Genomic DNA, 26,069 nt, shown 5'->3' with positions numbered 1-26,069 from the left:
ATCCAACATTTTAAGGAACTACAAAACTGACTTCCATGGTGACTGCACCGTTTTACCTTCCCAGTGGAAATACACAAGGGCTCCAACTCTCCACATCCTCAACACTTGTTCCTGTCTGTTTCTGTTTTTGGTAGCCATCCTCCATCTGAATGGGTATGAAGTGGTATCTAATTGTGATTTGACTGGCATTTCCTTAAAGAGTAATAATGTTGACCATATTTCCATGTGCTTATTGGCCATTTGTATATCTTCTTTGAAAAAGTGAAATCACTCAGTTGTGTCCAACTCTTTGTGAGACCCCATGGACTGTAGCCCACCAGACTCATCCATCCATGGAATTTTCTAGGCAAGAGTACTGGAGTGGGTTGCCATTTCCTTCTCCAGGGGATCTTCCCAACCCAGGGATCGAACCTGGGTCTTCTGCATTGCAGGTAGATGCTTTACCATGTGAGCCACCAGGGAATCCCTCTTTGAAAAAATATTTATTCAAATCCTTTGTTCATTTTTTAATTGGGTTGTTTTTGCTATTGTTATTGATGTGTTGTAGTTCTTTATATATTCTGGATATTAACCATTATCAGATATGGGATTCACATATACTTTCTACTCTTTCATGGGTTGGTTGTCATTTCACTCTCTTGAGAGTATCCTTTGATGCACAAAAGTTTTTAATTTTGATGAAGACCAATTTTTCTTTTAAAAAAGTTTTTTATTGGAGTGTAGTTGATTTCCAATGTTGTATCACTTTCTGCTGTACAGCAAAATGAATCAGTTATGTGTATACATATATCCAATCTTTTTTTAGATTCTTTTCTCATGTAGGTCATTATAGGGTGTTGACTAGAGTTCCCTGTGCTATATAGTAGGTACTAATTAGTTATCCATTTTGTATATAGTAGTGTGTATATGTTTATCCTAATCTTCCCGTTTATCCCTCCACCTCCCCCCTGATAACCATAAATTTATTTTATCTGTAACTACTTCGGTTCTGGAAATAAATTCATTTGTACCATTTTTTGAGTACACATGTAAGTGATATCATATGGTATTTGTCTCTCTGTCTGATATATTTCATTCAGTATGACAATTTCTAGGTCCATCCATGGACCTAGATAACAAACAATGCTGCAAATGGCACTATTTCATTCTTTTTATGGCTAAGTAATATTCCAATATACCACATCTTCTTTATCCATTCCTCAGTGAATGGACATTTTGATTGTTTCCATGTCTTGGCTATTGTTAACAATGCTGCAGTGAACATTGAGGTGCATGCATCTTTTTGAATTATGGTGTTTTCTGGACATATGCCCAGGAGTGGGTTTGTTGGATCATATGGTAACTTTTTTTTATTTTTAAGGAACCTCTACACTATTCTCCATAATGGTTGTACCAATTTACATTCCCAGCAACAGTATAGGAGGGCTCCCTTTTCTCCACACCCTCTCCAGCAATTATTGTTTGTATTTGTCTTATTCTTTTGTTGCTTGTGCTTTTGGTGTCATATACAGGAAATTATTGCCAAATCCAATGTCAGGAAGATGTTTCCTCTACACTGGCCCCCAACAATTAGAAGCAGTTGTCAGAACCCACAAATCTGATTTTTGGAGAGCAATGCTGGTTCTTATCGCCCAACCTGGTCCTAGTAAACTGCACTAGGATCATGGGCTGCTGTCCCCATAGCTGACTGTCTTGGGGCTGGGGAAAGGGGATGGCTGCCACTATTAAGGGGAAGCTGAAACTTACCAGTCTCGTCATCAAACTCTCTCCTGGGTGCTGCAAGCATTCTACTAGACACAAAGTTCTAAAGTAGTTTATTCAGATGGCTCCTGCCAGTTCAACTATTGTTTTGATAGAGGGGTGGATTCCTAAAGCTTCCTACTGCACCGTCTTCCCTGACATCACTTTAATGTATCTAGATTTTATGACCAGAATAAAACACTGGTCTTAACATTTAGCCCTAATATAAGTTGTCCCTGTCAGTAAGTCCACATCGGCAGGATGTATTAATAATTGATTCCATTGGTGGTGCCATTTTAGGCAGGCCCTGATGCACCAGGTCCCTTCTCTACAATTATTGCAACCTTATTCCTGCTATTTCTGAGCCCCCTTCACTCTGTCCAAGTCAAAGGCCCATTCTCACCTCCCTCAGGGGCCAACATAGGTGGCATTACCCTTTGGTGGCAGTTGAGAACAGACCAGGGGGGGTCTCACTCCATGGCCAATGCCAGGAAGGTATCTTTGTTCTTTCTGGATATGAAAAGGATGGGGGTGGGGGTGGGGAACACAGTTAATCTTCAGAACTGAACCAGGAAATGCTATTGCCTGTAGCTAAAATTTTTATAAAAAATGAAAACAATGTTTAAAAGGGTGAAGTCCATGACAGAATTATTTTAAAGTCAATTATCAGCCCCTAAGTTAGCAGACTCACTTGGGGAAAAAAACATCCCTTATTAACACTAGGGGCTAAATAGGTTTTGCAGATTATTAAATGACTGTCTTTCCATTGTGAATCTGCCTCCTGAGATTAAGTATCTTCATTCAAACAAGATAAAAGGAGACTTTTTTTAACAAAAAAAGTTTATTTTCTGCACTAAAATTTATACAGCTGTAAACTCAAGGAATTATCCAATACTTGTACAAATCTGGGGAACAGTTAATAAGCACCTTCAATGGTTTCCACAGTTTAAGAATTTACCGTTTAAAAAATTTTAGAATGAATCTAGCAAAATGAATAAAATAGTTATAAACATTATACAAAATCATGACAAAACATTTGATATAGAGGGTTGGATATGGAATGATAAATAGAAAAGGAAAGTTAAACTAATTTATATGGTTGGGCTATATAAAAGACTCATGTGTTCCCCAAACCTTGTGTTTCTTGGGGATATAGTTGCTTCTCGAAACAAACTCCAATTATTCAAGGAAAGGCTCTTTCCATTCAGGCTCCTATGTGCTGCAGAAAAGCAGTGTGTGTAGGGGGTAGTTCAGGGTACTGAGGTTTGTAGATTAGAAGAGGGATATCTTCCTTAAGGAGAAAAACAGGGAAATTCTTCCATGTCTTTTAGTGTAGAAGTGTCCTCTGGCAAAGAACATACCATTTTTCCTTCGGTATTATTTAAGAGTTTTTCTTATTGCTATTGTTAAATCTTCTCCTTTATCCTTCCTCTTGGGTTTTCCATTCCTGCTCTTGATCAATCTCTTTGTGATACTTTTCACTGAGTCTTCTCACTTCCCTTAACCCGATCTTCACTGATTCAAATTCCTTACCCTTAGCTTTCAATTCAAAATTTCTATTCTTTTAGGACTTTGGGAAGCAGTGACCCCACCCCCCTACAAATAACACTAGCTATATATGGTCAGGAGATGTCTTCTAAACAAGCTGTAGAAACATAAATGTGAAATGTGGTAATGGTCCTTTTAATTACACCAATGAGCAACAAAGTGTCTGGAGGACTGATATAAATATTCAGTTTGGCCTTCCTGGATTGTGTCTTTGGATGAGAATACAGTGAGCAAGGGCCGTGGATGGAGGATAAACAAAGGAGCATAGGGCTCATGGTTGATTGTAGATTGGCTCTTATAGGTGGAGGTCAGAGATGAGGGACTACAGGGGGTCACTGGTACCAGTCCAAGCCTGTATCTCAGATGGGTCTCCATGTGGAGGCTGGACACAGGTGCCAGCAGTGGGGCTGTGCTGCCCCAAGAACCAGATGCTAGGATCCAATTGCTTTGGATAAAGAGGAATACTTTGGTAATCTTTGGTATAATTTAAGGCACATCAATAGAATCCCCATCCTCAAACATCTGACTCTACACCTTGAATTTCTCTGGACACTCTTGATTTAAGCCTTTGACTACCAACAACTACTGCAGATATGCCAATAACTTATCTGGGAGAGGCTGCTCGGTATCATCCATCAACTACCCATATATCTTTTGGACAGGGTGAGTTTTGACCAAAAGGCAGGGCTTGCTCACATCCTGCCTTGGGCAGGATGCAGGATGCAGGTGATATAGAACTCAGGGGTTAAATGATAGGAGTATAAAGAGGGAAATCAGAGCACCAAGAAAAACTGTGGGAGAGCAAACTCCCTCCTTCGCTCACAGCCTTGATGTGTCCAGCAGCTGATGGAACAATGGGTGGCTCAAAGTGAGGCTGAGCTCATAAGGCCACAAGGAAGGGGGAAGCTCAGGCCTGGGGAAGCTCTGCTCACCATGGGGGTATGAAGGTTGGGGCCAGTTTCCAGCACCAGGATGGGGCATATAATCCTCACTCAGGGCTGTATAAGCTAGTCTGAGGGTTGGGGTCAGGGAGACTTTCTTTGTGTAGGAGTAGAGGCTTTCCCATTCTAGAAGCTGAGGGCATGTGTTTTGGGGAACAGTGAGTGCAATGCTGTTGGGGCTCAGGCTGGGTTGGACCTGGGCCTGGTGGCCATTCAGCCACCAGGTCAGATAGTTTTCAGTCTGGACCCTTTCAAGAAGGGTGCTGCTGTGAAATACTTTGGAGAGCAAACTAGGAACTCTTCATTTCCGCTCGATACAGTCAACTCCCAGGGTGTTGTCAGGGCAACGGCAGGTCCTGCTTCCTGGGGTGGCCAAGCAGAGGTGGGTGCAGCCACCATTGTTCACTGAGCAGTAGTTGTGACCTGGAAAAGGCAGAAGTAAGCTCAGTGGTTCAATCAGTTAAGAGCGTGACCTCCATACTAGCCCTCTTTTTGGTCTCTGGGAGGCCAAGCTTATGGGGGGGTCCTGGAGAACAAAGAAGCTGCATGGAAATTTTGACTCAGTGTATCTACTGGCTGTTTCCTCATCATTAAGGATTTGCCAAATGTGCAAAAACCTTGATTCATGATCTGGGGGATATGCAGATTTACCATCAAAGCTATTAGCAGAGCTCAGGGAGGGTTTTTCAGCTCTGGTCATAACATGGAGTTGGAATTTTAAAGCAGAATGTGCTTTCTATCTAGCTTGGCTGCTTGACTGGGGGACAGGAGGGAAGATAGGAAGGAGGCAGCATAGCATAGATTCTGCAGCCAGGCTGCCTAACTTACCCCCATTTCTGCTGCCATGAGCACCGGAAGTGACTATGTGACTCTGGGCAAGTGGTTTCAGTATCCTTATTTATAAAGCAAAATAATAATACCTACCTCATAGGGCTGCTATGAGGATTAAGTGAACCAGTGGATACAAAGCACATAGTGACTTTTAATACATGGGATGTACCCAGCTCACAGATTTATCACAGCCATGTTTGCAATTATTATTACTATGAATTATTGTTGTTGCTGTCTGGCCAAATGGATGAACTTTAAAGCAGGAGAGATCCTAACACTGCTTTTCCTCCTTGGAGCCTGAAGACAGCAAACTTTTAGACCCACTCCAAGAGTCAATACTTTTCTTCACCCTTATCCACTATCCACTTCATTCCCTAACATTTTCTATTGATTCATCTGGCTTACCTACTAATTAATGAAGACCCTTGATGGAATGGACTAGGTCTCATCTGCCCTGTAATCAGGGCTACCAGAGGCCACATAGGTAGCAGCCAGAGTGTGGGCTCTGAGCCCCAGGGGCCAACCCAGCCCCTGACTACTTAGAGCACAGGTGAGTTACCTTCAGGACACTGAGACAGGGCGGTGGTGATGCCATACAGCCGGGTCTGCTTGTGGGGGTGGAAGGAATCCGTCTCTTTGGAAATAGCGAGATCTACAGCAACCACAGAATTCCTACAGAGTGTCAAAGGATGGAAAGTTAAAACGCACCTAACAGCAGGATTTCCCTGATGGTCCAGTGGATAAGACTCTTCACTTCCAATGTAGGGTTTGATCCCTGGTGGGTGAACTAAGATTCCCTTATGCTATGCGGCATGGCCAAACAAACAAAACCCAAAAATATACTAACAACAAAAAACACACCTAATGGCTTGAACTTTTCTCTACAGGGCAACCTCTTTTGTCGCTTGGAGGATAAAGTGAAAGTGAAAGTGTTAGTCTCTCAGTCCTGTCTGACTCTGTGACCCTATGGACTGTAGCCTGCCAGGCTCTTCTGTCCATGGGATTCTCCAGGCAAGAACAATGGAGTGGATAGCTATTCCCTTCTCTGGGGGATCTTCCCGACCCTGGGACTGAACCTGGGTCTCCTGCATTGCAGGTGGATTCTTTACCATCTGAGCCACCAGGGAAGCCCTTGAGGGATAAATTGGAGGCCATAAACGGCTTCCCAGGTGTCTCAGACAGTCAAGAATCTGCCTGCCCATGCAGGAGACATGGGTTTGATCTCTGGGTTGGGAAGATTCCCTGGAGGAGGAAATGGCACCCTACTCCAGTATTCTTGCCAGGGAAATCCCATGGACAGAGAAGCCTGGTGGGCTACAGTATGTGGGGTGGCAAAGAGTCAGACAAGACTGAGCACAGACAGATGCAAAAAACAGATACATTGGCCTTACTTCCTAGCCATCCCTCCTTCTTCCTGAAGCCTGCAATTCTCTGGCTTCTTAAAGAAAGGACAAAGGTCAGCTAGCTCTGCCCTGTGGCTCTAAATTCCAAGCTGGGAAATCCACTTTCTGTATTGATGCTCCTGCCATAGCCGCTTGCTTGGTTTAAGCCTACTTTTCTGCAGGAAAGGTCAAGAGGAGCTTTGGGAATACTGCAGTTTAAGAATTATAATAAAATAGTGGCATGGAGTAGGCATGGTCTCTCCTAGGGAGAGAAGGGACACGTGCAGAAGCCCCTATTTGTGGACTTGAAGCTGCCCATCCAGGAGCATCCAGATGATACATGGCACCCCCTGTCCCCTAGGGTCCCTGCCCTCTCCTTCCTTGCCCTCCTCTCTGACAACCAGAGAGCGAGGCAGAGGGGGAAGGTCAAGCCAAGAGGCCGCTTGGAAAGGGTGTGGCCTCCAGAGAGGGTAGCAGGGCAGGTCCCCCAGCCCCCGCGCTGCAGCAGCTGACGTACGTCTTCCAGTCTGTGTAGTACAGATTCTTCCCGAAGCTCGTAACAGCGAAAGGATACTGCAGCCCTTCAAGAACCTTGCGTCTGTTGGGCTGACCAGGCTTCAGGCACTCGGCCCGATGGGTGCCTGTGTGGGGTGACAACAAGTCGTCCATTGTTCACACAAGAAATGGCCCCTTTGTGTCCAAAACCAAAAGGCAAGGAGGGCAAGGGTGAGAGTCAGTGTTACCCGCTCAGATCCGAGAGAACACAAGATGTGCTCTTCTAAACTGGGAAGTTGTCTGTTCACCCTCCCTCGCCCCTCTCATTGCTCAGTCCCACCTCCATCCGGTACCCATACCTGGTTCTGAGGGGGAGAAGGGAGCCAGAGCAGAGGAGGAGCGCCCTGTTTCACCCATCTCTGGAGTAGCCAGGGGCTTAGTAAGAAGGATGCCATCTTCCAGCTCCTGTTCAAATCCCTCCTGCCTGAAGCCTCTCTAGACCTCCCCTCCCTGTTTCCAGAGCCCTTAGAATTGCTAAGCTGCTCCCACTGGGTTAGCAGCTATGCACAGCCGCACATCAGTGCCTGCATTATGACCAACTTAAGGCTTGGGTTTTCACTTAACTGTGCATGCTTTACTTCCTGCATCTCCTATGGTACCTGACAGTGTCTAGAACAAAGGAGGAACTCAACAGAGACTTGAGGGATGATTGACATTCTTTCCCAACTGAGCATCCTGCCCACATCAGGGACACCCCAAATCTGCCCAGGCAGGAGCACACGTCGGGGATCCCTTACTTTATCTTCCTTGTCTTCAAGTCCTGCCTTAGCCCTGCTTGGGGACAAGCAGGAGCTACAAAAATGTAAGTCATGAATTGCTTAATAGGTACCAGAATGAGGACAGGCTCTGGGGGGTCAGCAAACTTTTTCTTAAAGGGCCAGAGAGTAACTATTTTAGGTTGTGTGGGCCAAGAGGTGAAATCAAGGACATTATACAAGCATTTGTATAAGCTTTTAAAATGTAACATTTAAATATGTAAAAACCTTTTACAGCTCCCAGGTTATACCAAAATGGGTGGCCAAACCATTTGGCTCAAGGCTATAGTTTGCTGACCCCTGAGCTGGAAGATTGAGAATACTCCCTGGACTACATCAAGCTGAGGGAAACAATTTCAGAGCAAAGATATGTCCCTGATGTTTGTACAGGAAAAAAGCAGTTATCTTATGCCCTATTCCCCATAATAGCTACTCTTGATAGTACAGTGGGTAACAATGATTATTTGTTAAAAAACAAAGCACTGTTCCGACCCAGGAGCCAGGCCTGGGGCTTTCTGTCACCTGCATCCACCCAGCAGAGCTGAGACGAGTAGGCATCGAAGGTCAGCCCATTGGGCAAGCCCAGGTCATCCTGCACCAGGATCTTCCGGTTTGTGCCATCCATGTAGGAAGTTTCAATTTTGGGGTTATCTCTGTTCCAATCTGTCCAATAAAGATTCCTGGAGGAAAAGGAAGTGAAAGGGGAAGAGAAACAATGAAGATGCATGAGAAAAAGTTCACTTAAAGACACTTAAAAAGAACCTATGATAGGGAATTCCCTGGTGGTCCAGGGGTTAGAACTTTGCATTTCCACTGCAGGGGGCATGAGTTCAATACCTGGCCAGGGAATTAAGATCCTGCAGGTCATGCCGTGCGACCAAGAAATTTAAAAATAAAATAAAAATTAATGACTATAAAGGATCTGGAGGTGCCAAGACACATTGCCTTTGTAAAGACCCTTCTACTTGGTTTTTCACTTGAATCATTCTGTTACTAACAACTTCATTTCCCTTAAATATAACTGACATATCTCAATGAAACTGTTTTTAGAATATAGAGCACCATAACTGGCATAAACATATGGGGATTCTCATATGCTGTCAGCACACAGGAAGGCACAGCAGACCCAGAGGATGAAGCCCAGAAGCAATGCTGGCAGGAGAAGTGGTCAAGGTACCTGAAATCAGACAGGCGGCCAAATGGCCACAGAACAAGAGATGTGGTCTCACGTCAAAGCATCAAAGAGACATGGGCCTAGGGTGTAAGACTCAGAGCCTGCAGTGAGGGAAAGAATGTGCTCACAAAACCCCTAGGGAGGGCCTCCAAGGTGTTCGTGCTGGGTTGGGCCCCAGAAAGGAGCCCCAGAGGGACATCGACGCTACCTTGATATTCTTCTGGGGTTGATACAACTCAAATATTTGATTAACATTCAATCCAAGTAGAAATATCCAATTTCTGAGCCGTCAACTTACAAAGCTCTTGGTAAAAGATTTGAAAGTGGAATATGGTACTGAGTTCATGATTCCAGTGGATTGTAATAAATGTTCTGGCTTCACCTCAGATATCTATAAGCCACCAACTGTGGACTCATTCATCCTAAGCTCATTCGTTTCAGGACAGCAATGCTGGAGTTACAGTCAAACATTGAGAATATGCACAAGGGCAGGTGCAAATAGAATAGACACACACACAGATTTACACAAAGATACCCTTTCACAGGGGCTTCGCTGGTGGCAAGATCCTCTGGAGGAGGGCAACACATCCCAGTATCCTTGCCTGGAGAATCCCAAGGACAGAGGAGTCTAGCGGGCTATAGTCTACAGGGTCACACAGAGTTGGACACGACTGAAACAACTTAGCATGCATGTACCCTCTCACGGAATCTGTTACGATGCCTCTGGGATTCACCAAATCAGTCTCAAACAGCACCCGGCGCTGGGTCCCATCTAGCCTTGCAACTTCTATCCGATCCAGGTGAGAATCCGTCCAGAAGATGTTGCGCCCAAGGTGGTCAAGAGCAATGCCTTCGGGGCTTCCAAGATCTAGAAGCAAACACCAAACACTGTTGATTTTTTTTTTTTTAAATGAGTAAGATGAGGTTTTTCTGATTACTCAGCACTATTTCATCTGGCATCCAATCCTTGCACTTTGAGAAAACCAATAGGAGTGTTAAATGCTTGTTAAGATAAATAACACTTAGTGACAAATGTTACAGTGCTACTCATTCTGTGTACCATACTGCGAACCCAACCCATAAGGATGCTGAAGCTGTGGCCCTGCCTTCAAGGAGCCCACAGCCAGTCACAATTCAGACTGAGTTCCAGGCTCTGTGGGAGCATGGAAGAGGAACACTGGACTTAGCCTGGGGAGACCAAGGAACACTTCCTGGGGGAGGCAATACCTCATAAGGCTGGCTATTGCAGGAACAACACGACTTTCTCAGGCAAAGATCCTGGTCAAAGTTTTCCAGGTAGTGAGACCAGCACACTGATATAAAGGAAGAATGGATATGGCTTGAAGTATACGATGCCATTCTATGTGGCTGGAGACCCCGAGGGTGGAAGGTGGCCAGAGATGAAGTTAGGATGCCTGTGTTAATAAGCTTAGAGCTTATCTCTTATGTAAAGGGGACGCACAGGAAGATCTAAAGATGGGGAATGGGACAGACTTATCTTATTCATCAACGGAGGAAAAAAAGTCATTTCTGAGAAATAATATATGCAAGAAATCACAGTTGTTATTACTTTCATACAAGTGTTAAGAATACAAAGAAGGGGTATCAGTGATTGCAAATGACATCCCAGAAGTCTTTACTAGGCTCTAAGTAACTGATTTTCAAGCCAGGGTTAGCCACAGTATAAGCTGACTGCAATAGGAGCCTTTAGCACCCACTAAACCTAATCAGGAGTTCAATATTGCAATGGTTTCCTGACTATAAATACAACCAAATTAAAAGCTAAAACCCTACCAGGGTTTTACTGGGGTCACCTTGGACTCTTTCCCCTCTGCTGATTGTAGAATTGAAGGTCATCTAGTACGGCTAGAAGTGGAAACAGGAAGGGGAAGAGTCAAGGATGGAGCTACCCTGCCCCAGGGACCTGGTATGAAACCATCCCTGCAGCACTGTGTTCTTTCATCAATAGAGAAGCAGTCCCAACCCTCAGCCCCCTCCATATCAGCTTTCACTAAACTCCTAAGATGATCATGACTATGAATGAGGGAAACATCTAAGCCCCCTTGAAGGACTCCCACCAGAGAAAGCTTATTAAGAATTAGAAACAATAGTTTCTAATTCTAAACAAGGTCTTTATTATTCCAACCCAAAGCAAAGATTTATAAAGTACAACAAACTAGTTCCAAATCGGGAAAGGAGTACGGCAAGGATGTATATTGTCACCCTGCTTATTTAAATTATATGCAGAGTACATCATGTGAAATGCAGGGCTGGATGAAGGACAAGCTGGAATCAAGATTGCTGGGAGAAACAGCAATAACCTCAGATATGCAGATGACACCACCCTCATGGCAGAAAGCAAAGAAGAACTACAGAGCCTCTTAATGAAAGTGAAAGAAGAGAGTGGAAAAGCTGGTTTAAAACTCAACACTCAGAAAACAAAGATGATGGCATCCGGTCCCATCACTTCATGGCAAATAGATGGGGAAACAATGGAAACAGTGACAGAATTAATTTTGGGGGGGCTCCAAAATCACTGCAGATGGTGACTGCAGCCATGAAATTAAAAGACGCTTACTCCTTGGAAGGAAAGTTATGACCAACCTAGACAGTATATTAAAAAGCAGAGACATTACTTTGCCAACAAAGGTCCATCTAGTCAAGGCTATGGTTTCTCCTGTAGTCATGTATGGATGTGTGAGTTGGACTATAAAGAAAGCTGAGTGCCAAAGAATTGATGCTTTTGAACTGTGGTGTTGGAGAAGACTCTTGAGAGTCCCTTGGACTGCAAGGAGATCCAACCAGTCCATCCTAAAGGAAATCAGTCCTGAATATTCATTGGAAGGACTGATGCTGAAGATGAAGCTCCAATACTTTTACTACCTGATGCAAAGAACTGACTCATTTGAAAGATCCTGATGCTGGGAAAGATTGAAGGCAGGAGGAGAAGGGGACGACAGAGGATGAGATGGTTGGATGGTATCACTGACTCAATGGACATGAGTTTGGGTAAGCTCCGGGAGTTGGTGATGGACAGGAAGGCCTGGTATGCTGCAGTCCATGGGGTCACAAAGAGTTGGACACAACTGAGCAACTGAACCGACTAAAAATATTTCCCACATCCCTGGAGGCAAAGGGATGGCAAGACTGACTTCCAAAGACCCCTTCTGACCTTCAGACAAAATCAGAAGAAATCATTCTGGGGTATGTTTGGAACGAGTACATCCTGTCTGAGAGGCATGGGCTATTCAGACATGGTGGGACCAGGGAAAACTGTTTAACGAGAGTATCTTTACAAGTTCCCGGAAGGAACTCCATGCCAATTGTCTCTTTAGAAATAGCCTGGTCTTGACGTCAAACCCATGAGAAACCAGAACTCCTCCCTCAACAGAAAAATACTTCTTTATGGGCTAAGGAGACAAAAGAAAGGCCTGGAAAACCTCATCCTTTCCTGTGAGTCAGGGAAAAATGGGAAAATTGCAGGGTAATATATTCCACACTGATTATATCAAAAGGAAACATATGATGATACTTATTAAAGATATCTGGTTAGGACTTTAACTCAAGGAAAAACAGAGAAGCCCGGGATTCAGACATTATGAAATTAGGAAGAAAAAGAAAAGATACCCACTGCCATTTTCACTCAATAGGAATATACCATGATGAAAATGTAAGTGGAAGTTTCTTTCTCTTTTTTTGAAATTAAAAAGACAATGTATTCCTAGTCATCTTTCTTCTACAAAGATCACATTCTGATTTAATTCTGTTTTTTCACAGTGGGCTTTTGTCTGGAATGTTTCTTACTGGTCTTAAAGCTTTCTTGGATCATTATCAGTTCCAAAAACAACAGGAAATAGAAAACGATGACCTACTCCCCACTTCCTGTGGGTTTTAAAGTCAAATTACAGATAATAGCAATAACATTTTCAACAGCATTAAGATGCAAAAAGGCTTTTTCAAACTTCTATCCATTAGAAATTTCATTCTATTCATCAAAGCAAGCCATGAAAACTAGCAGACATTATTTAAATAGCACACTGGCTCCCAGAAAAGGATTTGAGGTCTGTGTCCATAGTCGACCTGTTTAATTCAACCTCAGCTTAATTCCTGCTATATTATCTCTTATGAAGGAGCCAAGAAAGGAAAAATATACCCCAGGGGCTGTTCCACAGGCACAAGGGCCCTTCTGACGTTATCAAAAGTTGTTAGGGAGACGTTAAATTAGAAAAGCTACACTTAGCCCTTGGAAGAAAAGCTATGACAAACCTAGACAGCATATTAAAAAACAGACATCACTTTGCCAACAAAGGTTCGTCTAGTCAAGGCTTTGGTTTTTCCAGTAGTCATGTTCAGATGTGCGAGTTGGACCATAAAGAAGGCTGAGTGCCAAAGAACTGATACTTTTGAACTGTGGTGTTGGAGAAGACTCTTGAGAGTCCTTTGGACTACAAGGAGATCAAACCAGCCAATCCTAAAGGAAATCAACCTGAATATTCATTGGAAGGACTGATGCTGAAGCTGAAGCTCCAAAACTTTAGCCACTTGATGCTAAAAGCAGACTCATTGGAAAAGACCCTGATGCTGGGAAAGACTGAAGGCAGGAGAAGGGGATGATAGGATGAGATGGATAGATGGCATCACTGACTCAATGGACATGAGTTTGAGCACACTCCAGGAGATGGTGAGGGACAGGGAGGCCTGGCGTGCTGCAGTGCATGGGGTCGTAAAGAGTCAGACACAACTTGGCAACTGAACAGTAACACTCAGCCCCAAGCATCAGTAAAAACAAATACCAAAGAGGCTCAAATATTTTAAAGATGTATCTTTGCTTTTGCCCCCAAGCCAGGAAATCCAAAAACAAATACCAAAGAGGCTCAAATATTTTAAAGATGTATCTTTGCTTTTGCCCCCAAGCCAGGAAATCCTTAAAGATGTACCTTTGAGTGTTTTGCAGAGAAAACAAGATGATTTTACACAGCACATTTCATTGGCATGGCAATATCTTTTGACTGAAAAATATCTGCAAGGCAGCTGGTTAAGTCACAGACTTAGCAATGTGCAATATTTGACCTTTTCAGTTGAGGAGAATTTTTACAGGTCCTTGGACTTTTTATCATAATGGACTTGAATCTTGATAAAACATATCCACTTAAAATAGTCTTGACTTGTTGAATGTAGGCATTAAAATAATAGAGTCCTTGGCTTAAATTGGCACCTGTAAGTTAAGGAATTGAGGTTAAATGTTGAGGGGTAGGCTGTGCCAAAGTGTCATGTGGTTTATCATTAGTGATGCAACAAAAACAGAAATGTCTGTAAAAGTTCAGCCTGATTTACTGTACTCCTCTGGCAATATAAGCAAGGTCCAGTGAGAGTGAGATGGAAGAGAGGAGACCCATCCCACCATGAGGTTACAGGTTGAAGTGATAACCCTTCAACTTGAAAACTGTCTTGGGAATAGACTCACCTCTAAGGGACAGTTTTTGCCAATATGCTTGTGACCCTCCCATCTTTACGAGTTTTTTGCCTAATGCACCACCCCATGGGGCAGACAGTCTGAGAATCAACTCTAGGCTCAGCAGCCAGAGGGAGCCGCATATATCCAAACTGGATGGTTGAGTTTAGCCTTTATTATTCCTTAAAACTGGCTACATAAGCTTTCAGAGACAGGCATGGACACTTACCCTGTTTTAATTTTATTCCAGCAACATATCTTATCTAAGATGTTCATGATTTAGTGATGAGTCCTTGGAGGACTGTCCAGAGAAGGCTAGAAAGGGTGATGTTTGAGCTCAAGAACCCAGCCCATCTCCAATCACCATATCCTGCAAGCAACCATACACCGCACGACTCTGCTGTCTCCCCCAAGAGCCACGTGGGCTCCTAAAAGCAAAACCAAGAATGATGCTTGCTTGCCCACCTTGTCGAATGATGGTGGTTGGCTCTCCGCCATGCAGACTGGCTCTCCCGATGGAAGGCTGACTGATGTCGGTCCAGTAAACCATCTTGTCCACACAGTCGAAGGCCAGTCCAATGATGACTTTATCCTGTAAGTGTAGACCAGTGGTGAGAGTGGTCCATGTACTAGTGCCTCATGATAGTAGGAATGTTTCATGTGCTTACAGGCATTTGGATACCTTTCAAAATGAAGTGTCTTCAAGTCTTTTGTCCATTTTTAAAATTAAATTATTGAGTGGCAGGAGTTCTTTATAAACTTCAGTTAAAAATCTGTTGTCACATGTGTGTAAGTATGTATATGTATGGGGCTTCCCAGGTGGCGCTAGTGGTAAAGAACCCACCTGCCAATGTAGGAGACGTAAGAGACACAGGTTTGATCCCTGGGTCAGGAAGATCCCCTGGAGGAGGGCATAGCAACCTGCTTCAGTTTCTCTCAGCAAATAGCACTTTTTCATTTTCTTAAGTGATGTTTTTTGGGAGCAAAAGTTTTAAATTTTTGTTAAGTCCAATTTATTGTTCTTTTATGGATAAGGCTTTTTGTATATTATCTAAGAAACCTTTGATAAACTGAAGATCATAAAAAAGAAACAAAAGACATAAATATTGGAAAGGAAGAAGTAGAATCACTCTATTTGAAGACAATATGATTATTTATGTAGAAACTCCTGGGGAAGCTATACTAATATTTTCATTAATAATTGAATCTAGCAAGGTTGCAGGATCCAAGATCAACAGAAAACTATATTTCCACATACCAGCAAAAAGTAGAATTTTAAGATAATAATAGCAACAAAACCAAAATATTTTAGACTGAATACTATACAACATTACATAGCAAAATTAAAGAAGATGCAAATAGATGAAGAGATGTTAGTTTAATGGATCATGGGATTTAATACTGCTAAGATGTCAATTCTCCCTAATTAAGAATTAAAGATCCAATGCTATCTATATCAAAATCCCAGAAGGCTTTTCTTTCTTTCCTTTTTTTAAGGTAGAAGCTTACAAGTTCACTTTAAAACGTATATAGAAACGTAAAGTAAGGCCCCTGGACACCACAGAAGTGGAAGACTAGGAAGATGTTTTAGGGGAGAACCAGAGTTATCAGCAAACACTTCCCCTTCAGAGGGCAGGTCATAAAGAACACAGAGACCCTTACCTTACACCATATACAAAAAGAAGCTCAAAATGTATCAGAAACCCAAATGTAACAATTAAAACTATAAATCTCTTAGAAGAAAACGTGGTTGAAAGCCTCATAATGTTGGATTTGGCAATAATTTCTTGGCTATGACATCAAAAGCAAAACATAGATAAATTGGATCTTATCAAAATGGAAAACTTCTGTTCAGTAAAAGTTACAGTCAACAAAGTGAAAAGGTAACCAACTCATGGAAGGTGAGGAAATATTTGCAAATCATGTATCTGATGAGGGGTTGATAAAATATATAAAGAATTCCTACAGCTCAGTGACAACAACAAAGTAACCCAACCACAAAATGGGCAAAGGATATGAATAGATATTTTTCCAAAGAAGATATATAAGTGGCCCATGAGCACATGAAAAGACACTAACAAAGGTCCATCTAGTCAAAGCTATGGTTTTTTCAGTAGTCATGTATGGATGTGAGAGTTGGGACTATAAAGAAAGCTGAGCACCAAAGAATTGATGCTTTTGAACTGTGGTGTTGGAGGAGACTGAGAGTCCCTTGGACTGCAAGCAGATCCAACCAGTCCATCCCAAAGGAAATCAGTCCTGAATACTCATTGGAAGGACTGATGCTGAAGCTGAAACTCCAATACTTTGGCCACATGATACGAAGAACTGACTCACTGAAAAAGGCCCTGATGCTGGGAAAGATTGAAGGCGAGAGAAGGAAAGGACAGAGGATGAGATGGTTGGATGGCATCACCAACTCAATGGACATTATTTGAGTAAGCTCCGGGAGTTGGTGATGCACAGGGAAGCCTGGCGGGCTGCAGTCTATGGGGTCGCAAAATGTTGCACACGACTGAGCGACTGAACTGAACTGAACATCCCTAATCCTTGTGAATGTGAAGTGAAAGTCACTCAGTCGTGTCCAACTCTTTGCGACGCCATGGACTGTACAGTCCATGGAATTCTCCAGGCCAGAATACTGGAGTGGGTAGCCTTTCCCTTCTCCAGGGGATCTTCCCAACCCAGGGATCGAACCCAGGTCTCCCGCATTGCAGGTGGATTCTTTACCAGCTGAGCCACAAGGGAAATGCAATAATACTGCAGTGGGTAGCCTATCCCCTCTCAAGGGGATCTTCCCAACCCAGGAATTGAACCAGGGTCTCCTGCATTGTAGGTGGATTCTTTACCAACTAGAGAAATGAAAATCAAAATCACAAAATACCACTTCACACATATTAGATGGCTACAATTAAAAAAACAGAAAATAATAAGTTAGCAAAGCAGCAGGAAAATTTGGAATTTTTCTGCTCTGGTGGTGGGAATGGAAAATGGTGCAGTTGCTAACGAAAACAGTATGGCAGTTCCTCAAAAAATTAAAAATAGAATTACCATGTAATTCCATGTCTGGTTTATTTCCAAAAGAAGTGAAAGTAAGGACTTGAACAGATGTTTGTAAACCCATGTTTATAGCAACATTATTCACAAAAGCCAAAAAGTAGAAGCAGCCCAATTTCTTCACTGATGCGTAGATAAACAAAATATGAAATACCCATATGATGGAATATTATTCAGTCATAAAAAGGAAGGAAATTCTGACACATGTCACAATATGGATGAAATCTGAAGATATTATGTTATGTGAAGCAAGCTAGTTACAAGAGAGCAAGCACTGCATGATTCCACTTAGAGAAGTTTCCCTACTGCTGCTGCTGCTGCTGCTAAGTCGCTTCAGTCGTGTCTGACTCTGTGTGACCCCATAGACGGCAGCCCACCAGGCTCCGCTATCCCTGGGATTCTCCAGGCAAGAATACTGGAGTGGGTTGCCATTTCCTTCTCCAGTGCATGAAAGGGAAAAGTGAAAGTGAAGTCGCTCAGGCTAATTCATAGAGATAGAAAGTAGAAGGAGGTTGCAGAAGACTGGTGGAGGAGGAGGGAGTTATTAGTGAATGGATCCAGAGTTTCAGTTTGGGATGATGGATGGTGATGGCAGTGGTATTTAATGCCATTTAATGGTGGCATTAGGTACAGTTAAAATAAAATACTAGATGGTAAAAACAGATAGCTAGATACATGTATCCATAAATGGATAAATGATTGATTGATAGATAATAGATAGGAAAGACACAGTGAATATTGTTGTTTCAGCACCTTCCTCTCCACTGATCACATCTCAGTTTCCTGCTTTTCATAGCCTCATTTGACATTTAAGCTTCTCCCCTTGGTGTTGGGGGAAAATGGCTTTCCCATGGAATTTAACCTACTCCTACTACCTGGGAGTGTGTGCTAGTAGATACAAAAGAGGAACAATGATTGCCCCTTGAGGGATTTATGCTTCAGTGAGGCAACAGGAAATCATAAAGATCACTTCTGCATTCCTTCAGTAAATACTTTTCAAGTGCCAAGCACTGTTTGGGGTCTGGAAACACCATTGTGAAACAAATACCTCCAAGAAATAGACGGACAATTTCTGGTCTTGGTGTGCTTATATTCTTTTTTTTTTAATTGGGGTATAGTTGCTTTACAATGCTGTGTTAGTTTCTGCTGTACAATAAAGTGAATCAGCCATATGTATACACCTATCTCCTCTCTCCTGGACCTCTCCACTACCCATCCCCTCTAGGTCATCACAGCACTGAGCTGAGCTCCCTGTGCAAGAGAGCAGGTTCCCATTAGCTATCTGTTTTACACATGGGAGTGCACATGTCAATCCCAATCTCCCAGTTCATCTCACCCAGCACCTCCCCACCCCCACCCCTGTCTCCTCATCCGTTCCCTATGTCTGTGTCGCTATTCCTGTGTTGCAAATAGGTTCATCTGTACCATTTTTCTAGATTCCACACACATGCTTTAGTATATGATACTTGTTTTTCTCTGACTTATTTCACTCTATACGACAGACATTAGGTCCATCCAGGTCTCTATTCTTGGTGGGAAGAGATACATGAGATATAGAACATGTACCCTGATATACAATGTCTTGAGTAGTGCTGAGTGCTTGCTGAAAGACAGAGAAGGGTGACTGGAGGCTGCAGTCTGAACAGGGCAGCCAGGACAGGCTTCTCCCAGAGGTGATGTTCAGCAGAAATTTGTGTAATGTACACGTGAACCGTGCAATGTACATGTGAACCATGCAAGTGTCTAGAGTGAGAAAACTCCAGGCAGGGGACAGCAAATGCAAATACCCTGAGGTGCAAATGTGTGTGGTGAGTTGGGGATCAGCCAGAAGGCCAGAGGGCTGCAGCCAGTGAGTGAGGGGGCAGTTGTAGGAAATGGGGTTGGGACAGGTAGCCAACAGCCATGAAAAGAACTGATCTTTTTTTTCCCTCTGGGAGAAGGGGGAATCCATCAGAGGGCTTTGTGCTGGGGAAGAACAATCAAGGCTACTGTGCAAGAGGCTTTTGAAAAGCATTTTTTACCAAGGATGGACCTAAAGATTACCATCTCTAGTAAGTTAGTAAGCCAGAAAGAGAAAGACAAATACCATATGACATCACTCACATGTGGAATCTAAAATATGACACAAATGAGCTTATCTATGAAACAGAAACAGACTCAGACAGAGAACAGACTTGTGGTCGCCAGGGCAGTGGGGTGTGGAAGGGTAGGAATGGGAGTTTGGGATTAGTAGATGCAAACTATTGTGTAGAGAATGGATAAACAACAAGGTCCTACTGTATAGCATAGGGAACTATATTCAATATCCTGTGATAAACCATAATGGAAAAGAATGTATATATATATATATGTGTGTGTGTGTGTCTGTGTGTGTGTGTGTGTATAACTGAGTCACTTTGCTGTACAGCAGAAATTAACATGGCATTGTAAATCAACTATACTTCAATAAAATAAAATTTTAAAAAAGAAGCATTTTTACTTTGCAGACTTTTTTGACCTTGGTCAAAAAGTAGGGGGGGTGTGGCAGTGCGTGGCATCTGTGATGTGGAGACTGATGCAGGAAGAGAAAACAGGGCAGGCAGCAGAGACGGGAGTGAGAGACAGGGGAGTGGGGAAGGAAGACGAGAAGAAAGTAACATTTCTATTCAGAATGTTCAAGAAGTTTCTGCAACCAGCACTGAGGGGCGACAAGGATTTCTGCTGGACTTTTATCTCAAAGACCCGATAGGGACCACTCACTGCTACTTCTCCCCTCCTTAGAGGACCCTGATGGCCCACCACTGTCCTGGCACCCCTTAAGTCCACAGTCAGAAGCCTCCAACAGGTCTTAAGTTTGGTTTCCTGGCAGAAGGTCAGGATCCCAGATAAAACAACAGCTTCTGAGAAGTGTCTGACCTCTATCTAACAGACAAAAGTTCCCCAGCTCACAAAATGCACCTTTGAAGCTTTGAAAAGCTCTGGTTACTGCCTCCAGGCAGACATGAGGATCTTGAGTGGAGTGGCTGCCAAAAGATGAGTCACTTTGTGAATTTAGCAGGGATGGTGAGACCTAAACTGACAGATGCTCGCAGATAAGATACAGCAAGTGCAGGTTATGCCCCCACTGGGGGTCAGATTCCAGAGTGGTCTCTAGCAGGCATTCCGCGTCTGTTCCCACCCTTGGATCTCATGGGGGGAGGGGAGGGGACTTAGGAATAAAGTGGTCCCATTTAGAGATGGACACCCAGGGTCACACAGAATGAAGAGGCCCTGGGTCCAGGGATCTAGTCCCAGTCCCTGGTCTGACCACACCCTGCCAGCACTCACCGGGGCGTGAAGCAGTGCCTTGGCTTCAGACTTGGTCATGGTGCTTCCCTCCAGGGGAAGGCGCTCTATCTTCCCCGTCTGGGCGAAGAGTAGGTGGGTCCCGGGAGGCAGGGGGATCACAGCAGTAGGAACTGGGGGGCCATGGTGAACTGGAGGAGCCACTGTACTCAGACCTGGGTGGCAGGAGATGGCATTGAGCAAGGCCCGTATGCAGCAGGAATGCACAAATACACGTGTGTGGGCACATGCATGGACTCACACACGTGCACCCACACACCCGGTCACGTCCCCTTCTCAGCACCATAAACTGCATAGTCACATGTGTCTATTAATACCTGAGAGCACAAGGAGCAGAAAGACCGCAGCCCATCAAAGGGCATTTGTGATGAAGATGACACAGGGCTTGAGTATAACATTAAACGTCAAGTGGAAAAAACGGCTCAGCCTCCCCCTTAATGGAACTAACCTGGCTATGGGTGCCCTGCTCTGGATGCTGAGCATCCAGGCGGTAGCAGCAATCCAAAACAATGCAACAGCAGAAACCCCGAAATCCTGGCCACAGGGAACTCACACCCCCATGGGAAGTATCTTCATGCCCAGTGGACTTGAAAGTATAGGCAAGTCCATCAGAGTGGACTTGCGCCACTCACTCCATCCCATAGGGGCAGGAGGGTCTCAGGCCCACAAGTAGGAACACAGTCCTTCTGGACTTTCCAGGACAAAACGATGGGCGAGGCTGATCCTCCCTTAGACGCAGCCTTGCCTCCTACCTGCTGACCTGCATGTCCAGCAAAACTCTGGTTCACCTGACAGGAGAATGTCCCAGGAGGGGACAGGCACCCTGTGCTGAGGGTAAGGAACATGTGATGAGTGTTGGGAAACCTGGGTTCCCGACCTGGTCCTGCCACTCACCACGTGGACACATTATGGACCTCTGCAGTGAGAGGGCGGAACCAGTTCACGGACAAGCTCATTTTCAGTTCTTTCCTCTGGTCCATCTTGCCTGTTATACTTATACCCACTCAGTGACATAAACCAATCTGGTGGATCTTTTTAATATCTCTAGAATCTATCCCTCCAAACACACTGCCTGCTCCTCAGGTCAACCCTCACCATTTCTCACGTGGGTTAATTGTAAATACTACAACAGCCCCCACCTCCCCATGGCCATGGTCTCATTCCTTTCTCTCAGCTCTTCTAAAACTGAAACCTGGTCACATTAGCACCTGCTCAAAACCCTTCCTGGGCTCCCCTCTGCCCTCAGGATCAAGCCAGATCCCTGAACAGAGCCTCTGATGTCTTCACTTCCACTCTGCTCCCCCGGCATGGGACACAAACTCCTGATGGTTTCCTTCCTGCCCCTCAACCTGCTCCTGATACCCGGAGCACAGATCTCCTCAACCCCACTTCCCCGGTGCAGGTGACTCTGGTCCTGTCAAAACCTTGGGTCAGGTGGTATTGCCTGCAAAGCCTTCCCTGGCCAACCCACTACCCCTCCCCCCTCAGTCAGGGACACTGTGGTCCTTGGTCTGCCTCTTTCTCAGGGTTCCTTTCCCTAACCTGCCTCTGTTTCCCTGTCCCCTGAGGTTCTAGCCCTGGTCCCAGCCCCAGCTCGGTGCCTGCCTACCAGCACAGACTGTCACAAAGCCAGCTTGCAGAAACCTTTGTGGCTGTTGGTTCCTGACATCATTACAAATGGATCAAGTACCTAAAGGTCCAGGCACAACCTTGCAGGAGGCCGGTGTGACAGAAGGAGAAGAATTCCATGCCTGAGTAACAGGGTGCTGAGGAGGGGCTCTGGTTGGTCTCTCCCATCCCTGCCATGCCCCAGCACAGAGCCACTGAAAGGCCAGGCTGCCCAGGGCAAGGTTTTCCCTGAGGAGCCCCAAGCACACACACACATTCTCTGCTATTGATTGCAGTCTTATCCAGCAGGCCCTGCCCATCATTTGCACAAGACAGGTTTGCACCGAAAAGGAAAAGAAAAGGGTGAGAGGAGGGAGAGAGTGAGTGGGGAGAGAGATGGTGAGGAGGGGTGTGAGTTATGGGGAGATGGAAAAGGGGGCTGCAGAGGGGAGAGAGGAAGGGAGGGGACAGGCTTCGAGTCAGTGGAGCAGGTCAGGATTCAGGGCAGGCAGAAAGCACCAACTGTGCCCCAAACAAGGGTCCCCAGCAACGCTCGTGGATGCCCAGACTTCCTGTCTCCAGCACTGCTCTCTGACTTACATGGTGGCCTCATCTCAGGCCTAGTCCTGGTCCCCTCCACCTCTCGGCCGTCGCGGTCCACACACCAGCAGTAGCCGGTGCTGCCGTGGCACTGGGTGGGCGCATAGTGTCCGTGCTCGTCACACTCGGGGACGAAGAGCGCAGGGGGCCGGGGCCGCTGGGAGTCCACCGTCCCAAGGATGTGTTCCCGCTCACGCTGGCACCGGGTTTTCTCCACTTCTGTTAGAGAGAGGGGCAAAAGGAGGGTCGTCAGTTTAAGCCCCCGCACCCAACTTGGAACCTGGGGGGCTGCCTGTTCATTGCCCAGTTTTGTTTTATTAATTTTTAAAATTTTTTTGTTCACCTTTATTGAAGGATGTTGACTTACAATATTCTATTAGTTTCAGGTACATGACAATGATTCAGAATTTTTATAGATTATACTCCTTTTAAAGTTATTATAAAATATTGATTTTATTCTTGTTGCAGTTGTTGTTCAGTCACTCAGTTGTGTCTGACTCTTTGCAACACCATGGACCATAGCCCACCAGGGTCCTCTGTCCATGGGGTTTCCCAGGCAAGAATACTGGAGTGGGTTGCCATTTCCTCCTCCAGGGGATCTTCCTGGCCCAGGGATCGAACTTGAATATCCTTCTTGGCAGGCAGATTCTTTACCACTGAGCTACCTCGAAAGCCCTATACTCCCTGTGTTGTGCAATATATCCTTAGAGCTTATTTTTAAAACTTTTTTAAATTTAATTTTTATTTTATATTGGAGTATAGTTGATGTACAACGTTGTGTTAGTTTCAGGTATACAGCTAAGTGATTCAGTTATATATATACATACATGCATTCTTTTTAAGATTCTTTTCCCATATAGGTTATTGCAGTGTATTGAGTTGAGTTCCCTATGCTATATGGTAGGCCCTTGTTGATTATCTTATATATAGAAGTATGTATATGTTAATCCCAGATGTTTTATTAAATACAAATTTTAAACATCATTATTAGATAGTGGACTTAATGGTCAAGAAGAGTATATCTACATTTTCTTTTCCGTTTTAGGCCATTTTTTTTTTCAGTTTGGAAAAACTGAGGCAAAATTGACATAATATATCATCAACCATTTTACAATGAACAATTCAGGGGAATTTAGTGCAGTCACAATGCTGAGTGACCACCACCTCCCTCTAGTAGCAACACATTTTGCTTACCTCAAAAGGAAATCCCAGATCTATTAAATAGTTGTCTCCACTTCCTCCTTCCTTCCAGCCGCTGGCAACCACAAGTCTGCTTCTGTTTCTATGGATTTACCTATTTTGGTTCGTTCTCGTAAATGGAATCTTACAATATGTGACCTTTTGGGTCTAGCTGCTTTCACTCAGCAGGATGTTTTCAAGGTTCATCCACACTGTAGCCATGTAACAGTACTTAGTTTTTTATTCATAGCTGAATAATATTCTATTGCATATCTACACCATTTTGTTGACTGTTCATTACTTTATGGACAGCACTGACATTTGTTTTAAGAAACTTTTAAGTTTTTCTTAAATGTGTTCTTTTTGTCATCACCAGCTTTTTGATTACCCACACTGAGTCCAAGTTAAAGATATGGGTGACCATAGGGTACATTTACTAGCATATGTGTGTTTCCTTTTAATCATGGGCTAGTGTTTGGCATGAAATATGGCCTTTCAACTGTACAACTCATATCACAAGGCTGGGAAATACCACTCCATCTTTGGGGAATTGCTGATGAGATGCTATATTCTAGAATCAACAGTTCTCAAGTGTGCACCACTCCCATCACTTCAAGGCAAATAGAAGGGGAAAAAGTGGAAGCAGTGATAGATTTTATTTTGGGGAGCTCCAAAATCACTGTGGATGGTTACTGCAGCCATGAAATTAAAAGATGTTTGCCCCTTGGAAGGAAAGCTATGACAAACCCAGAGAGCATATTAAAAAGCAGAGACATCACTTTGTCAATAAAGATCCATATAGTCAAAGCTATAGTTTTTACAGTAGTCATGTATGAATATGACAGTTGGACCATAATGAGGGCTGAGTGCCAAAGAATTGATGCTTTTGAACTGTGGTACTGGAGAAGACTCTTGAGAATCCCCTGGACAGCAAGGAGATCAAACCAGTCAATCCTAAAGGAAATCAACTCTGAATATTCATTGGAAGAACTGATGCTGAGCTGAAGCTCCAATACTTTGGCCACCTGATACGAAGAGCCAGCTCATTTGAAAAAACCCTGATGCTGGGAAAGACTGAAGGCAAAAGGAGAAGGGGGCACCAGAGAATGAGATGGTTGGATGGCATCACTGACTCAATGGACATGAATTTGAGCAAACTCCGGGAGATAGTGAAGGACAGAGGAGCCTGGCGTGCTGCAGTACATGGGGTCACAAAGAGTCAGACATGACTAAGCAACTGAACAACAACAACAAAAGCTGCTTCCACACTGAGTAGAGCCTAGCCACGGCAGCATCCAGACAGGTCAGCATCACCATGGCCTGTGCAGCATCTTCCATATAGAGATGCCCAGACACAGCTGAGAGCCACACTTCAGCCAAACTGAACCATGTCAGCTGCCCTTCTTTTGCAGGCCTTTCCATTCCCTCATTCATCCATTCATTCATTTATTGTGTGGCTCCCCCTCCTCCTCCTCGGTGAATCCTATAAGAATCAGCTCAGGCATGTGCTCCCCCCAGGAAGGCTTCTCAGGCCCTCCAAGAGTTCCTAGGATGCTCTGGGTTCTCGTCACTCTGATGCTGAGATTCAGAGGCTGTTCCTCGTCTGTCTCCCTGAGCAGATTTTAGGCTCTGAGAAGACAGCGAGTGACTGCATCCCCTTAGCCTTAACTTGGGAAGCTCTTCCTGGGCTGGAGTCAGGATGCACATGGGAATAACCCCCAGGTCCTGCCCTCAAGGAGCTCATAGTCTGGAGGGAAGGGAACAAGCACACACACAGTGACAATCCAGTGAGTCATTGCTTGACAGGAGAGCCTAGGACACAGAAGATACATACAAGACACCCTTTCTTTTTTTCTTGGCTGCCCCACATGGCTTGCAGAATCTTCGTTCTCCAACCAGGGATCAAAGCCGAGTCCTTGGCAG

General features: G+C 44.3%; 1 protein-coding gene across 1 annotated transcript in view; it reads right to left on the bottom strand.

Moving 5' to 3' along the window:
* Nucleotides 1-2,562: 2,562 nt before the first annotated feature.
* Nucleotides 2,563-26,069, bottom strand: part of NID1 (nidogen 1) — an 89,958-nt gene continuing 66,451 nt past the window's right edge. Inside the window, exons 13-20 of the mRNA XM_081569435.1 lie at nucleotides 22,968-23,186; nucleotides 20,742-20,914; nucleotides 14,844-14,970; nucleotides 9,623-9,794; nucleotides 8,275-8,432; nucleotides 6,960-7,083; nucleotides 5,620-5,732; nucleotides 2,563-4,652 (exon numbers count right to left, since the gene is read on the bottom strand). Coding sequence (XP_081425561.1) covers nucleotides 4,531-4,652; nucleotides 5,620-5,732; nucleotides 6,960-7,083; nucleotides 8,275-8,432; nucleotides 9,623-9,794; nucleotides 14,844-14,970; nucleotides 20,742-20,914; nucleotides 22,968-23,186 — 1,208 coding nt within the window. The 3' untranslated portion in view covers nucleotides 2,563-4,530. The remainder of the gene's footprint in view (nucleotides 4,653-5,619; nucleotides 5,733-6,959; nucleotides 7,084-8,274; nucleotides 8,433-9,622; nucleotides 9,795-14,843; nucleotides 14,971-20,741; nucleotides 20,915-22,967; nucleotides 23,187-26,069) is intronic.

The sequence above is a fragment of the Giraffa tippelskirchi genome, chromosome 2 (genome assembly GCF_054371585.1).
Source record: "Giraffa tippelskirchi isolate mGirTip1 chromosome 2, T2T-mGirTip1v1.2.pri, whole genome shotgun sequence".
NCBI classification, from domain to species: Eukaryota; Metazoa; Chordata; class Mammalia; order Artiodactyla; family Giraffidae; genus Giraffa; species Giraffa tippelskirchi.
The sequence above is the reverse complement of the archived record's forward strand: the minus strand, read 5'-3'. Positions and strand labels throughout refer to the sequence as shown.